The sequence below is a fragment of the Ostrinia furnacalis genome, unplaced genomic scaffold (assembly GCF_004193835.3).
Source record: "Ostrinia furnacalis isolate ACB-3 unplaced genomic scaffold, ASM419383v2 OfSCF2931, whole genome shotgun sequence".
Lineage (NCBI taxonomy): Eukaryota > Metazoa > Arthropoda > Insecta > Lepidoptera > Crambidae > Ostrinia > Ostrinia furnacalis.
In genome coordinates this window covers 1-15,553 of record NW_021133170.1, presented here as the reverse complement: position 1 = coordinate 15,553, position 15,553 = coordinate 1, and the positions used below count along the sequence as shown (strand labels likewise).

Genomic DNA, 15,553 nt, shown 5'->3' with positions numbered 1-15,553 from the left:
AATTTTAGTGGGATGTGATATTTCTTTAGTCATTGACCTAATTCGAAAGATCGTTTATTTTGATGATGTAACACTAGTAGCTCATTACTCATCGTGGTCTAGTTTAGAGTTGAACCCTTTCGGTTTTGAGTTTGATTTCTCGCACTTAAAAATGAACTTTGTGTATGTTACTTTACCTAAAGTACGGCCAACTAGCAGCGATACAAAAGGTCGATTCGACTGTCGAACTGACAATCTATTCTATCTCTTCCCATCTTGTGTATTTGTCGTAATGTCTCGTTCTCCCGCCAAAATATGTCAAAGTCAAACCCCTCTGCTATACCAAATAACCATGACATTGGGTTTGTTTACATTTGGTATCGCTTCTTGTTGGCCGTACTACTTTAGAATTGTAGTAGGGTTGAATCAAACCAATTACGTGATTGTCTGTCGTACTCCGTCGATCTAATTTACAGACGCACAAGCTTAATAAAACATAAGACGCTGCCCTAAGCTCATAATGTTTTGACCTTAGTTGTTGTAACCCACACACGCGATTATAGAAGAAGGCTATTAATTTTAAAAAAGAAGACTATTAACTATCAATGTACAAATAACGTTTTGATATTTAGTAGCCAAAGCAAAAATGCTATGATCACATTTTAAGACTCGTATTCAATACGCTCAACAATCAAATTCTAGCCAGTAGTGAATGATATTGATATGGCGGTTAAAGTTGCTGATTTACAGATGGCAATTTAAGCTAAATTCTACGGTATCTTGTCTATAATCTATGTAAAAGCGAAAGGTCACTGACTCATCACGAAATCTCAGAAACTACAAGTGCTAGGAGTCTCAAATTTTGCATGAGGGTTCCTTTTAGAACGTAGGTGCTCACTAAGTCGGGATTTTGCAAAATTCAACCCCTAAGAGGGTAAAACGAGATCCGCGCGTAAGAAGTCGCGGGAGGAAGCTAGTTGACTTATAAATGTGTATTTGCAAGTTTAGTCTGAGCAGCTACCGTCTGTATTTGCAGATACCCCGAGCGGTGATCGAGCCGCTGCTTTTCGCGTCGCTGGTGTTCAGCGTGGCTGGTCTCCACGGCGGGTTTACCGGCTGGCTCGGCTTCAGCTTCGTCTGCATACTGTGCGCTAACTACGCCAACGCTTATGGTAAGTGCTTTGTTTTCTTCATTGGAAATATACATACTATAAGGACAAACCGTAAATGAGAATGATAATCTTCATGAGAAGAAAGGTGTCCATCGAGACATGTTAGACAAACTTGTGATGACTCAGAATGATATCAGACACAACAACAAGTCCAATCGAAACCATGTCAGACAAAATTTTGATGATTTTGAAATCTGATGCCATCACAAAAACCCACGCAATAGACAAATCAAACTGACAAGTCATTATGATAAATAAAAAAGAAAAATGTGATCTCTATAATCTATTGTCACATACATAATATTTTTATAACAATCTGATTAAAATTTTTTTGAAATTGATTGATTGATCTTAACTTTTGTAGTTAGATTAGTGGTTTGGATAGACCCTGCCTTTAACTGCACCATAATCTTGCACATTATTGCCTGCCACTTACTAATATTACTTATTATAGTATTTGTACAAAATATCGTTACTTTCTTGCATAAATAATTAAGCAACCAAAGACAATTTATTGATTATTGTGTCAACAGTCTCCTAAAGATGAAAAATTTACCCCACACTAATTGGCTCTCAATCTCAAAATTGCAGGCTCGTTCCTCTCAGCATCGTTCGACCGAATGGAGACAGCTGCCTTGTTCTCAGTTCCCTTCGAACTGATCGGCACAATGTTCTCCGGAATCTACCTGAACCTCGCCAGTGCCACCAAATACGTCTCTTGGATCAGATACTTCTCAGGGTTCTACTACGGAGTTGAATCCATCTCGATCCTCCAATGGGATTCCATTGAATCTATCAAATGCGTAAATGTACCAGGGATGCCTTGCATCAAAACTGGTCCAGAAGTTCTTGCGCGGTTTGGTTATAAGGATGAGAATTTCTGGAGGAACTGCACTGCACTCGCGACTATGTATTTTGTGGCTCACTTCATTGCATTCACTATGGTCCTGAAGAGAAGTAGGGGGACGCCTGTATATTGATTNAATATTATCCCATACAAAATGTTCATGGATTTGTAATTTTTGTTAAATATAAATACCTTACTATACGGTGCGCTAGTTTAGAACATTTCGGGCGATCACTTGCGCCTGGGTTGAATGACATCGACATTAGAGATGAAACGGATAGTTGTCTGGCCGGATACCGGATACCGGATATCCGGCCAGCTGCTAGGCCGGATAGCCGGATATCCGGCGGCCGGATAGTTGGCCAATTGTCTCGTTGCATGTCGTGACGAGTTTAGCGCCGCACAGGTGCTTCGAACGCGATCAGTGGGTCTATTAGTTAGACTAGACTTAGTCACACTTTTCGAGAATCGAATCCGTCCGAATAGAATGTCAGATTTTGACACTTCACTAGGGGGTAGATCAATTCGGATGATTTCAGTTGCCAATCGTGAGTGTGTGATTGAATAGTGAAAATTAAATTAGTTTACTTGCTGCATAATCTGACTGAACTGCATCATATTGTCATCAGATCATCAGTGAAAAAAAGATCGCCTATTTTAATTGGCAATACAGTGTGAGTCACGTTAAAGTGTACATATGAAAATAAATGAAACTAGACCTATTTTTATCGACAAAAAATAGGTCAAAAAATTTTTGAGATTTTTTTTTAATTTTTTATAGAATTTTTTTTCTTCCAATTACTTATTGTAAAGAAAACGTAATAACTTTTAAACTAAGAGGTATATCCTGATAAAATAAAAACAGTAATAATGCTAAATAACAGGCAATACTAAAACAATACATAAAATGCCAACAAATAATAAAAAATGATACTTTTTGAAAAAAAACTGCTTAAAAATTCGTATTTTTTTTTTCATAGCAAATGTTGTGATAGGGATAGAGACATGAGATTTTTAGTTTTACAAAAGTAATACGATAGAGAATAATAAAAAGTAATAAAAACCACCTGTTATAGGGGCATTTTTTGGAGAAATTTATCAAATAACCAAAAAAATACGAATTTATAAGCAGATTTTTTTCAAAAAGTATCATTTTTTATTACTTGTTGGCATTTTCTGGGTATTTCATGTATTTTTTAGTATCGCCTGTTATTTAGCATTATTACTGTTTTTCTTTTATCAGGATATACCGCTTACTTTAAAAGTTATTACGTTTTCTTTAAAATAAGTAATTGGAAGAAAAAAAATTTTATAAAAATTAAAAAAAAAATCTCAAAAATTTTTTGACCTATTTTTTGTCGATAAAAATAGGTCTAGTTTCATCTATTTTCATATGTACACTTTAACGTGACTCACACTGTATATCGACATTAACAGATATTTACTATTTATGTAATTCGTCATTAACGTGAATAGCCCAGAAAAAGAAATAAGTTTTTTGAAAGGCTTTAATATGGCTTTTTTGTATCTTTTTGGACTTTAAATAAAAGCCGTCATTATTATAAGCCATTTTATTGATATTTACCTCAAATATTAATGCATTTGATTTTATAAATAGGAAATTGTCGTCGTTTTTTAATATCCGGTATCCGGCCGGATAGTGAGTTACTATCCGGTATCCGGCCGGATAGTAAATTTAGGCCGGATATCCGGCCTACCGGATAGTTGCCGGATATCCGTTTCATCTCTAATCGACATCAAGGTTCATCAATTCAAGTTTAAAATAATAGGCAGTAATGTATGAAGAAAGAGCTTCTATTCTGTACCTACCTATGCCCGTGTATTTTTGATCGGTGTCAAATCGGAGTTTTCGTGCGGGGTGCGCGGGTGTTGTGCGAAGCGTGAAGGTCAAACGCTCAAGGTCATTGAGGACTCTAATCGCCTTAATAGCATCTACTATGTGCTGGTCGCTTTTTAAAGTAAATTCAGTCTAAGATAAAATTTGTTTTGAAGATCTTAAAAAATAAAAATTCAACAACTCTTAGGACCAGTCCAAGCTGTATTGAAGTGTTTTTGTATAGAATAATATTCATCCTCTCTATTTTTTTGAGTAACCGTGCAAATAAATCTACAGTTATTTTTTAACATGGTGCTACGATCTGTTATTTTTGTGTAAAATATCGTCGTTTGTATTTTATTGATAAGATAGAAAGTGCCTTTAATGTACAATCCTTTTGTATTTTAATACCTGTTTGTATTGAATAATAAAATTTTGCAACCCTGCACTTCTGCTTATTCGCCCAAGCCCAAGCCCTTAACCCATGCTTATTTTAGACAACCTGGACAATACTAAAGGTGAGTTAATAACAGTGACTACTTAATTAACAAAAGCCTGTAGTTTACATGTAAATAATACCTACCTAAACAGTCTTTAGTAAGTATTTACCAAACACAAGTATAATGTCTTGCTGAAAAGACTATTTAACCCTTAACCAGGCTCTCGTATCCACAGAGCCCACATCAATTTGAACTTTAGGTTGTGAAAATACGGTTGAAAACTAATGACTTTTGAGGCCTGGTTCAGGGTTAACTTAAAACAATATACTGAAAGACTAGGCGCAGACCACCGATTTTTAGTTGGCCGATATTTGTGCCCGATTAAATTGTATGAAGAATCGGAAAATTGGAATCGGTATAATGTGCGCACTTCCATATACATGCCCATACTGATCAACTGCCCGACCAAACTATCGGCCGACGAAAAATCAATGGTCTGCGCCTACACAAAAGATGATGAATAATTTACGACAAAATAAGATAAGTATCCCAATGATACAATAACTTCAAATTATTTTCTTAACTTTCAGGTTCATTCCTCTCAGCAGTATTTGACAAGCTGGAGACAGCTGCCCTCATAGCGGTTCCCTTCGACCTGATAGGTATCATGTTCTCCGGTATCTACCTCAACTTAGCAAGCACCCCTGCCTACTTCTCTTGGCTGAAATTCATTTCTGGCTTCTACTACGGTGTGGAATCTATTTCCATCTTACAATGGGACTCTATAAGGACTATCCAGTGTGTGGGAATCCAGGATAGACCGTGCATCAGGAGCGGGCCAGATGTACTGATACGGTTTGGGTTCAGTGAAGCCAACTTTTGGAGAAACTGTGGCTGTTTGATGACTATGTACGCGGTATTCCATCTAATTGCTTATTGGATGGTCATCAGGAGGAGTAAGGGAACTCCGGTGTATTAATACATGTTAGTTCAATAGTTAGTACTGTTAGTAGTTATTTTAGAAATTATTCGTTATGACCCGATTATAAAAAGAAAGAGCTTCTTGACAATTTTTGGCAATGATTTTCCATAGTATTTAAGTACAGCACCGCCCGTGTTGCATCTGCGAGCTATGAAAAAATGTGTTTTAGCTTTATATGCCGATTGCCGTCATCTGTACAAGCACTACGGCTTTGAATGTCTCGATCACAAAAAATAGAGACTGAAAAAATATTTTTATAGTTTTACTTTTTAATATTTCAATGTTAACTGTTCAACAATAAAATTAAATAATATTTTAGTACGCATAGCCTTTCTTTTCCTCTCTCTTTAACCCAAAATAGGCCAGCAGACTCCAGAGTACAGTCACGAACAGAAGTCCCAGCGAGTCCTGAAGTACGAAGTCCGAGGAGTATCCACTTTCTGATAACACAGTGGCGCCATTTGTGACACATAGGGACGTGACGTTGGTTTCGCAATCTGTGGAAAAAGATACAACATTAAAAAACTGGTATCTCTACTCTTCAAAAAGCCCTTTAATTTATGAAATTAGGTTACAATATTGCTACAATTTGATGTTAAATTGATTTAAAACACGAATACCTAATTTCAATAAAAAAAGGCAGACACTGAAGTACATACGAGTATAATAGGAATAAGAATAAGAAATTTATTCATAATGTTCATTACATGTCCAATTTCTACCAGGTTCTCCTTACCATGAACTCATCTTTTATCTACCTATCTATTTGATTCTTTAATGACACATAAAATATAATTCCAGGTTATATTCTTAGAAGTAAGTTTTTTCTTCCCACGATCTACGACGCACTTTTAATGCAACAATGCCCATTCATATTCTAATCAAATGACGAGGTTACAAATGCGTTTATGTAACTTTACCAAACCATTATTTCTTAAAATTATGTAGATATCGGGTTACGTTGACAGTAATGGTTTTACTTTGTCGCATTCCTATTTTATCTCAAATCATCAATTTAACGCGGTTCTACACGGGAAACTACTTTCTTAAACATTTTATTAGTAGGTACCATAAGGGCCGAGAACCAGTTTGAGTAACGATTAATAAAACGAATTGATGTGAAGCACCCACTTTCGTAACCTATCAGTTAACTGTTTTTATGGCATCATCAAGACCCTTCTTTGTAAATATTCATTTTGTATACGGTCACAACTTGATAAGTCTCACATCGGTACAATATTCGGTTTTGTATATCACCTACGATTCGGCACATCACTAGAGGAGACAAGTACTGCAAACCAGGACATAAAGGAACTTGAAGGAAGAGCTATCTAGCCAAAGTAGTAAACTTGTAAAGAAGTAGCAAGAAGTAGGTATGGATTCAAATGATTCGGGTATGCTGTGATTAATCAATTTTTTTTGCGGCCACTGTGGTCTAGTGGGTAGCGTACAGAATCGTGTGGTTGTGGGTTCGATTCCCGCTGAAGGCGTTAAACGTTATTTTAGAGAAACTAGGATATTTAGTTTAGACTTTAGGGCTAAATTAAGTTGGTGTAAAAAGAGAATGAATACTAATTACGAGTACCATGTGACTTCCATGCCATCATTATCTAAGTAGGTACCTAATTGTCGTGCAATATTTTGTAATACTGTTTTGTTGCATTACTTTTAAGTTATACTTATGAGAAAAAATACAAAATATCCTTACCAATATGCTCAATCTGCCTCCAATAAACATTGCTGACAGCATCCATGGCGTAGTAGAAGTGGGATATGAACCTCAATGGTTGAAGCCACATCGGCAGTGACGATAACCTCAGGAACGCACCCGCCATCAGGAAGAGTGGCAGGTCAGCGCAGGGCATGACATCACTGATGATGTTCGATGACGTGAACAGCGCACCCATGCCCAGACCTTGGAAGGGATAAGGGATGTTTGTGTGATTTATTTATTTATCTATACCTACTTTAATGCCAAAATTATAACATACGAATTTAATGCCATAAAGGCATTCTCGATACTATGATGCAGCTGAAGATACTGGTAGAGCTCTCTCTTTCAAAGACAAACGATATTTTTAATGTCGTTCAGTCATTCATTTCAGCCGAAGGACGTCCATTGCTGGACAAAGGCCTCCCCCAAGGATTTCCACTAACACCAGGCACCTCCCGCGACCTAGTGGGAGGCCTGCCCACGCCAGGTCTTCCGGTTCGTGGTCGCCACTCAAGAACTTTCCTACCACAGCGGCCATCAGCTCCACGAGCAATTTTTAATGTACCTAAATATCTACTTGATTACAATCGTCATTAAACTCGTACATCATAGTCATTTCAGTCTCATGAAGTTAATAGGTGCTTAACATTCACAAAGTAAATCAATGACCCCATAGTTATTATGATTTTAAAAGAAGTTAGTGTAATATTTTAGAAATACTTAGGTTACTTGTTTAAATATAGTTTCAAGGCTATAATACCTATATAAGGCAGAAAAACAGCCCATCAAATCTTAATACCAGTCTGCCATAAGTAGAGTTAGATGTGTTGCACAACGATTTCAAAATTAAGATATTAATCCAATAAAATTCTCTACGAAAATAAAGTGATATCATAGTTGTAATTAGGGTTTATTTAATAGTTCAAGTCGTTAACTGATTGATTTATGACAAAACAGGTAAAATACAAGTTAAACCTGCCTACAGATTCTACCATTCTACATTGCGACTGCTCTGGTAATGTCTTCTGTTATGTCAACATGTCTTTTATTTTAGGACGTGGTAGTGGTAGAGGTAGAATCAAGTGGGGATTACATTTTGGGTCGTTACATAACCCTAGAACACAGGATTTTTAATTTAATTCGTGGTGCGAAACGCGTAAAATCCCACACCTAACCTGTCGTCTATCCCGATGGTGGTAGGTAGAACTTCGGACAACTTACCATAAGCAGTAGCAGTGATGCCAGCAACACAGAGGCTCAGGCAGAACTTCAAAGCTGTCACCATGTGGTTTGGCAGCTGCACGGCTAGTGTCGTGATGAACACCAGTGATGGAGGCCATACTGCGCACTGGGGTATCTGGGCATATTAGAAATGGAATTAATCGCATTTATTCCCCACAATCTGCAATGTGGGAAGTGGAGATTTTCAAGATATTGCAATTTTTTTAGCTAGCAGCCCTAATTTAGTGTCCTAATAACTCGAACAGTACTGAAATATAAATGAATGAAATGAGTGTTAATTTCATATCTAAGGTGATGATGATCATCATCATCAGCCAATTGCAGTCCACTGCTGGAAAGAGATAAATTTACTCGAGATATGGTTTCGCCAAGGTACTACACGTGGCCCCATACCAAGCGATATTTTATTGACCTAGAACCTAGTAGAATCAGTCGATCAGACTACACACGCAGCTATCATTTCAAATTCAAAGTAGTAGTAGTAGTAAGAATATTAACCCTATACAAAACAACGACGATCTGGTGAAGGTCGCGGGAAGAGCCTGGATTCAGGAACCCCATGAGCGGTTGTTATGAAAAGGCCTTTGTCCAGCAGTGGACGTCATTTGGTTGTAACGAACGATAGAAAACAACATACAAAGCTAATAAACCTAGCGACCAAATACGAAGAACAGCTGTACACCCCGACCTCTCTCTTGAACAAACTCAGTTCAGCTTCGAAGGTATACATCGCGCTGTAGGACAAGGCGAAGCACACTTCGCTGGTCATCAGCCAGAGGAGCCCTCGGATGTCCTGGATCCCGCGCTGGGTGGAACCTGACGCGCCTACGTAGCAGGTGCCTATCACCATGGAGGAGGCTATCTGGGAAAAAAAACTTGTTTTAGTCTAATGCCCATTTCTAACGCCCGTTTTGACAAACATAACTATGAGGTCTCACAGTGCGTGGACGCACAGGGTGACACACGAACCAATCGCAGAGCTTTATTCAACGCTGTGCTTTCAATTTGCTTCCCGAGGTTTAAGCCATCGCCGCTTACAACCCACACCGCCCTCTTTGCGGACGATACAGCCATTTACTGTACGTCCCGCCGGGCAGCCCACATAGTCAAGACCCTCCAAAACACTGCCGACGTCCTCGGCAAGTGGTTTAGGAAATGGCGTATCGAGGTCAATCCCGATAAAAGCGCCGCCATCATCTTTGCTCGCAATAGCAAATTCCCTCCCACGCCCAAATCGATCACTATGTTCGATCGTCCCATTCCATGGACAAAGAAGGTTAAGTATCTCGGCGTCACTCTTGACAAAGGGTTAACCTTCCGCGAACATGTGAAAACCGTTCGCGACCGAGCGTCCTTCGCTCTAGGTCGCCTCCATTGTCTTTTTCAAGAGTCATTACGAATCGTCTCGCTCGCAGGCTCGACGACTTCCAGCCTCCCGAACAAGCCGGTTTCCGAAAAGGCTTTAGTACCATAGACCACATACATACGCTAAGGCAGATTATACAGAAGACCGAGGAGTATAATCAACCACTTTGCCTGGCGTTTGTGGATTATGAGAAAGCCTTCGATTCGGTCGAGACCTGGGCAGTGCTACAGTCTCTCCAAAGGTGCCAAATTGACTATCGATATATCGAAGTGTTGAGGGATTTGTACAAAAACGCCACAATGTCGGTCCGCCTCCAGGATCGGGATTCGAAACCTATCCAGTTGCAGCGAGGGGTAAGACAGGGAGACGTCATATCTCCAAAACTGTTTACCACCGCCCTGGAAGATGTCTTCAAGCTTCTGGACTGGAACGGATTTGGCATAAATATCAACGGCGAGTACATCACCCACCTTCGATTCGCGGACGATATCGTAGTCATGGCTGAGACCTTGGAGGATCTAGGCACAATGCTCGATGGCCTCAGTAGAGCCTCTCAACAAGTGGGCCTCAGAATGAACATGGACAAGACAAAAATCATGTCTAATGTCCGTGTTGCACCCACTCCTCTGAAGGTTGGAGACTCTACACTCGAAGTTGTCGACAATTATGTATACCTGGGACAAACAGTCCAGTTAGGTAGGTCCAACTTCGAGAAAGAGGTCAATCGTCGAATCCAACTCGGATGGGCAGCGTTCGGGAAGCTTCGCCATATACTCATGTCCGAAATACCGCAGTGTCTCAAGACGAAAGTCTTCGAGCAGTGTGTGTTGCCAGTGTTGACATATGGATCCGAAACGTGGTCGCTTACTATGGGCCTCATAAGAAGGCTCAAGGTCACCCAAAGGGCGATGGAGCGGGCTATGCTCGGAGTTTCCCTGCGTGATCGAATCAGAAATGAGGAGATCCGTAGGAGAACCAAAGTAACCGACATAGCTCGCAGAATTGCTAAAATCAAGTGGCAGTGGGCGGGGCACATAGCTCGTAGAGACGATGGCCGTTGGGGCAGGAAAGTTCTCGAGTGGCGACCACGGGCTGGAAAACGTAGCGTGGGCAGGCCTCCTACTAGGTGGACCGACGATCTGGTAAGGGTCGCGGGAAGAGCCTGGATGCGGGCAGCGCAGGACCGTTCATTGTGGAAAACCTTGGGGGAGGCCTTTGTCCAGCAGTGGACGTCATTTGGCTGAAACGATATGAAGATGACATTGATAAAGCATACTTATTGAGTATTCATAAATTAGGTGTAACTAGTAACTTGAAGTAGTTTATAATGACTAATTTTAGCTTTATGAGTCGCACTTGTGATTAGCAATGTCGTTGTGTCGAGTTGTAAGGGTCCCTAAATTAAAATTAAAATAAAAACAATAAGGCTGAGCTGCACCATCTAACTTTAACGATAACCGGTGTTTTTTTGTATGGAGTTTGATAGATTTTTGACGTTTGTTACGTTAAAGTAACCCAGCCTAAATGTACATGTTGGTACTTACTTATTCACAGCAGATTTCACAGTTGAAACACTCGTCTCGTCCCGTTTGTACCTCTCGTGGTACGAGTCCAGGATTTTCTGGGACTCATCCTTCCCACCTGTCCCACATAGACGGGACACGGCACGTATGTAGAACTCTGCCGGATTGTAATTCACTGGGCAGTGTAGATTGATGCTGAAATGTTTTTCGTTAGTCTCGATTTTCGATAAAGTTTTCAGGTTTCTAATGATGACTTCGCAACAGCTGATTCTGAATACTTTTCTATTAAGGTAGCGAACACTAAATCCGCAGTAACTTTAGTCTTTTAGAGTACCGTTTTTCTTTAAGTTCCTTTAAGCATTACGAGTTTACAAGTACGCTACATTTTTTTCTATGTGACAGGAGGCAAACGAGCAGACGGATCACCTGATGGTAAGTGATTACCGTCGCCCGTACGTAGTCCCAGGGGCGTTACAGGTGCATTTCGCACTTAAGTAATCATCATTCCAACACTATGTAACATTGTTGTAAAGTATTTCTCACAAGTAGAGCCGCGCCTCTAGACAAAAACAAGCCTATTTATAGGCGAAGAAAAAACGCTAATCTGTAAGAGCCTTAAAGGCGTTGGCCTTTTATCATCCAAAAATCAGCAGAAAAACTGTTACGTCAATCAAAAGCCATACAAATTGACTTCACTGACTACTTAGCTTTGCTGTAATAAAGATCATACCTACATAAAATATGGCAAAAATTTTTCAAAAAAATAGCTAAAAAATAACTCTTCTAGGTGAAAAAAATACTTTTTAACCCCGATTTCTTATGACTTTTTGTGAAAAGTGACCTGAGAATAAGCTAATAATCACAGAAAACGTTCGCAAAGCAACATAGTTGTAACTTGTAACATAAGTAAGTCGCTAAAAGTACTGAACTGTGAACGTGTTAACAGTCCGATTCAATTACTGTACATTGTAATATGATAAGTAGGCAGTATCAATCAATATAACACCCACAGAGCCTTTATTCAATCGTTACGCTTATTTGTAAACACTGATTATTCCCACCTCTCGTTCCCACCGCTGCAACTCCTGTGTAGCCAAGATCTACAACTTGACCGCCAATAAAAACCCAATCAATGAAAGTCAAGTTTATCCCGAGGAACTTAAACTGACATTGGGTTTGTAACGAAATTAATCAGAAAAACATAGGACGAGTTCGAAGTTAAGGTTCGACTACCCTCCAGTGCAGAAAGTTATAGACATTATTAAAATTAATTTACCTTCTAAACAACTCGCTACAGTCTTCTTGGCTCCCATGGAACAATAGCTTCCCATCAGCCATCAGCAAGATGGAGTTGAACTCTTTGAACAGATCGGTGGAGGGCTGGTGGACGGAGCATATGACCACCTTCCCGCAGAGTGACAGCCGTTTCAGGGTCTCCACCACCAGGGCGGCGTTGTAACTGTCCAGGCCCGTTGTAGGTTCGTCACAAATGAGGATTTGTGGACTGGATAGCAGCTACAAAGTTAAAACACAATAATAAGGTTAGATTAGAAACGAAAGACACTAGAAACACGAATAAAATACAAGTACAATCAAAAAAAGAATTTTCAGGACCCTATTTACGAAACATGTATTTAAAACTCTTTGATTGGTTGAATTTCGATTTCTAGATCATCAAAGGAGAGCATAGCGTGCTTGAATTTTTGTTCAGTTTTGAATGTCTTTTAAAAAATCTATCGCAGTGTGGTGTTTTTTTATCCTATTTCCAAACCATAAACAAACAAATTTTCACTATATCGATATCTTACCGAAGTAGCCAATGACAGTAACCGCTTTTCGCCCCCAGAAAGTGAGCTTATGCTAGTTTTAGAATGCGCTCTCAATTTCAGTTCGTCCAACAAATAGTTCAGTACCACTTTATTGGCTGGATTTTTACAGCTGCCCAGTTTCAATTCTGTCTGAAAGAAATGCTTGCATTGTAAAAACCATTTCAAAAAACTTTCTTAGAGTAGGCGCACACCGTTGATTTTTCGTCGGCCGATAGTTTAGTCGGGCAGTTGATCAGTATGGGCATGCGCACACTACGTCGATTCGATTTGGCCGATTCTTTATACAATTTAAAATCGGGCACAACTATCGGCAAACTAAAAATCAACGGTGTGCGCGTACTCAATATTAATTTCATTCAATGTTACGAATCAAAAAGTTCATCATCACTAATTAGTTTTTGTACTTTTGTGCACAAATGTCTTTATACAAAAACTATTTAAACAGTGACAGTTTTTGTGTGTTCCATACTGTATAACTTCACACTAAACATAAATAGTCAAACAAACAATCTGTAACAACCTAAAAACATCAACAATATTTGCTTTCGTAAAAAAAGAAATGTACCTACATCAATATTTTCTTTGGCATGTTGATTGCATGAATCATCAGACTGATTGTCATCTCATTCACATTCAGATATTTTATCTTAACCTGTCTGCTCCCTAATACATTTATAACTATGGACATCATAATGCACTAATTGTTTTATGATGTTTATTGTGGTTAGCTTTTTCTAGATAAAGTACTATTTACGTAATTTGGGTGTTACAAGAATTTACTCGTACCTCAAGCGATTTATTAAACATTTTTGAATGCAATGAATATTTTTTTGCGGTTAATAGGTGAAATTATTTTAATTGATTTTTAATTACTCAAAATAATGACATTGAAGGAAACTACAGGAAAATTTTTAAGTTCTACCATGGTTCTGCGTTCTGCCATCAATTGCTATCAACAATAATAATAAGTTATGTGTGTAATATCAATGACGAGTGTGACGACATAGATACCTTTAAGAAAACAAAAACAAAAAAACAAATCACACTAAACAAGTAGGCCACGCTTACCATAAAAACCAAATGCTCCATGACCGTCAATTGGTCCATGAAGACGTCAAATTGCGGCAGGAGTTCCACCGTCCCCTGTGCCTCTGACACTTCCCTCCCCCCAACTAACACCAGCCCCCTCGAAGGGAGGGTGCATTTTCCTGCTAGAGCTACGAGCAATGTGGTTTTTCCAGCGCCACTAGTAAAATATTGTTATTATTGTAAAAACAAGAACTAACGCCCGTATTCACAAACATTACTCGTACTATGACGTCTCACAGTGCGCGTGGACGCACAGGGTGACACACGAACCAATCACAGAGCTCTATTCAACGCTGTGCGTCGATTTGTTGCTTCACTTAAGCAAGCGTCGTTTGTGAATACGGACGTAAGTATTCCACTTAGCTAAATAACAGTAAAGTACAACAATATTAATAACTAAATATTATTGAGGTCAAAAAATGTCACAAAACAAGGTGACTGACCGACAAGAAGGTGAGATTGTGCAATTAGAATATTTTTTATCTTGTGTACAGCGATTACCAAATCATCTTCCTCCTTGTTTTGTCTGAGATTGCAGTTTTTGAATGTCATTGAAAATTAAATTATGTATGTATTAGACAATGGAGTCGATTTCAGAAATGCTCAGTCGGGTATTTACTTGCAAAATAAATTAACTATAGTTAGATTTATAGAAACGACGGGAAGAGTTGCCTTCGGATCCACTAGTTATTTATTTACTTAGGTACTTAGGACATCGCGGTCAAACTAAGGGCAAAAAAGATTAATAAAACATCTTACCTTGGTCCAAGAAGTGCTGCAAATTCACCTTCTCTAATAATTCCTGAAACTGATATTTCAAGTTGACTACCTACCTACCTACCAAAATAAGTACATATTTAAACTAGTTAACATTATAGATAAATTAACAAGAACGTTTGTTCAGTGTTGAATGTTTACTCGTAATTGCGAGTAGAAGCACTTTTTTAGAAGTTTTACAATAAATTTATATTATTTTTTCATAATACCAGGCCTGTTCATCTCCGCGAGTTTACATCGAAAACAAAACACGCACGATTGCCCCCTACAAGAGTACTATTCGACAAGGCCTCACATACGAGCGAACATTGACTCACGCACGCGTATTCTTGTGTATGATGGAAAAAAATGGTGTACTAAATACTGTGCAGTATTTAACTGCCTAAATAATAATAAAAACACAGAATGTACTTTTTTAAGTTGCCTGAAGACACTGAGAGGTAAATAAGTAGTTAATATTAGAGATGAAACGGATAGTGGTTTGGCCGGATACCGGATACCGGATATCCGGCCAGCTGCTAGGCCGGATAGCCGGATATCCGGCGGCCGGATAGTTGGCCCATTGTCTAGTTGCATGTCGTGACAAGTTTAGCGCCGCACAGGTGCTTTGAACGCGATCAGTGGGTCTATTAGTAGACTAGACTAGTCACACTTTTCGAAAATCGAATCAGTCCGAATAGAAAGTCATATTTTGCCACTTGTCTAGGGGGCAGATCAATTCGGGCGATTTCGGTTGCCATCGTGAGTGTGTGATTG

At 39.0% G+C, this 15,553-nt stretch overlaps 2 protein-coding genes across 2 annotated transcripts; one reads left to right on the top strand and one right to left on the bottom strand.

Annotated features, from left to right (window-relative positions):
• Window positions 1-952: 952 nt before the first annotated feature.
• On the top strand, window positions 953-2,136 carry LOC114356799 (protein brown-like). Its single transcript, XM_028310156.1, has 2 exons — window positions 953-1,151; window positions 1,743-2,136. The coding sequence occupies exons 1-2, from the start codon at window positions 968-970 to the stop codon at window positions 2,129-2,131; spliced, it is 573 nt and encodes a 190-aa protein (XP_028165957.1). The 5' UTR covers window positions 953-967; the 3' UTR covers window positions 2,132-2,136.
• A 2,742-nt stretch (window positions 2,137-4,878) lies between these two features.
• LOC114356798 (protein white-like) lies at window positions 4,879-14,853 on the bottom strand (the record flags this gene model as incomplete). The annotated part of the gene is made up of 9 exons (XM_028310154.1): window positions 4,879-5,754; window positions 6,966-7,172; window positions 8,193-8,328; window positions 8,851-9,075; window positions 11,132-11,297; window positions 12,379-12,617; window positions 12,911-13,060; window positions 14,000-14,177; window positions 14,780-14,853. Coding segments are annotated over 9 exons (1,557 nt in total), but the record flags the coding sequence as incomplete, so codon positions are not given.
• Between the last annotated feature and the right edge of the window lie 700 nt (window positions 14,854-15,553).

What these genes read in the sequence shown, in the direction of transcription:
- LOC114356799 (XM_028310156.1), top strand. Translation starts at nt 968, where the DNA reads ATGTGTATTTGCAAGTTTAGTCTGAGCAGCTACCGTCTGTATTTGCAG. An exon ending in TAACTACGCCAACGCTTATG is followed by an intron (nt 1,152 to 1,742) that starts GTAAGTGCTTTG and finishes TCAAAATTGCAG; the next exon opens with GCTCGTTCCTCTCAGCATCG.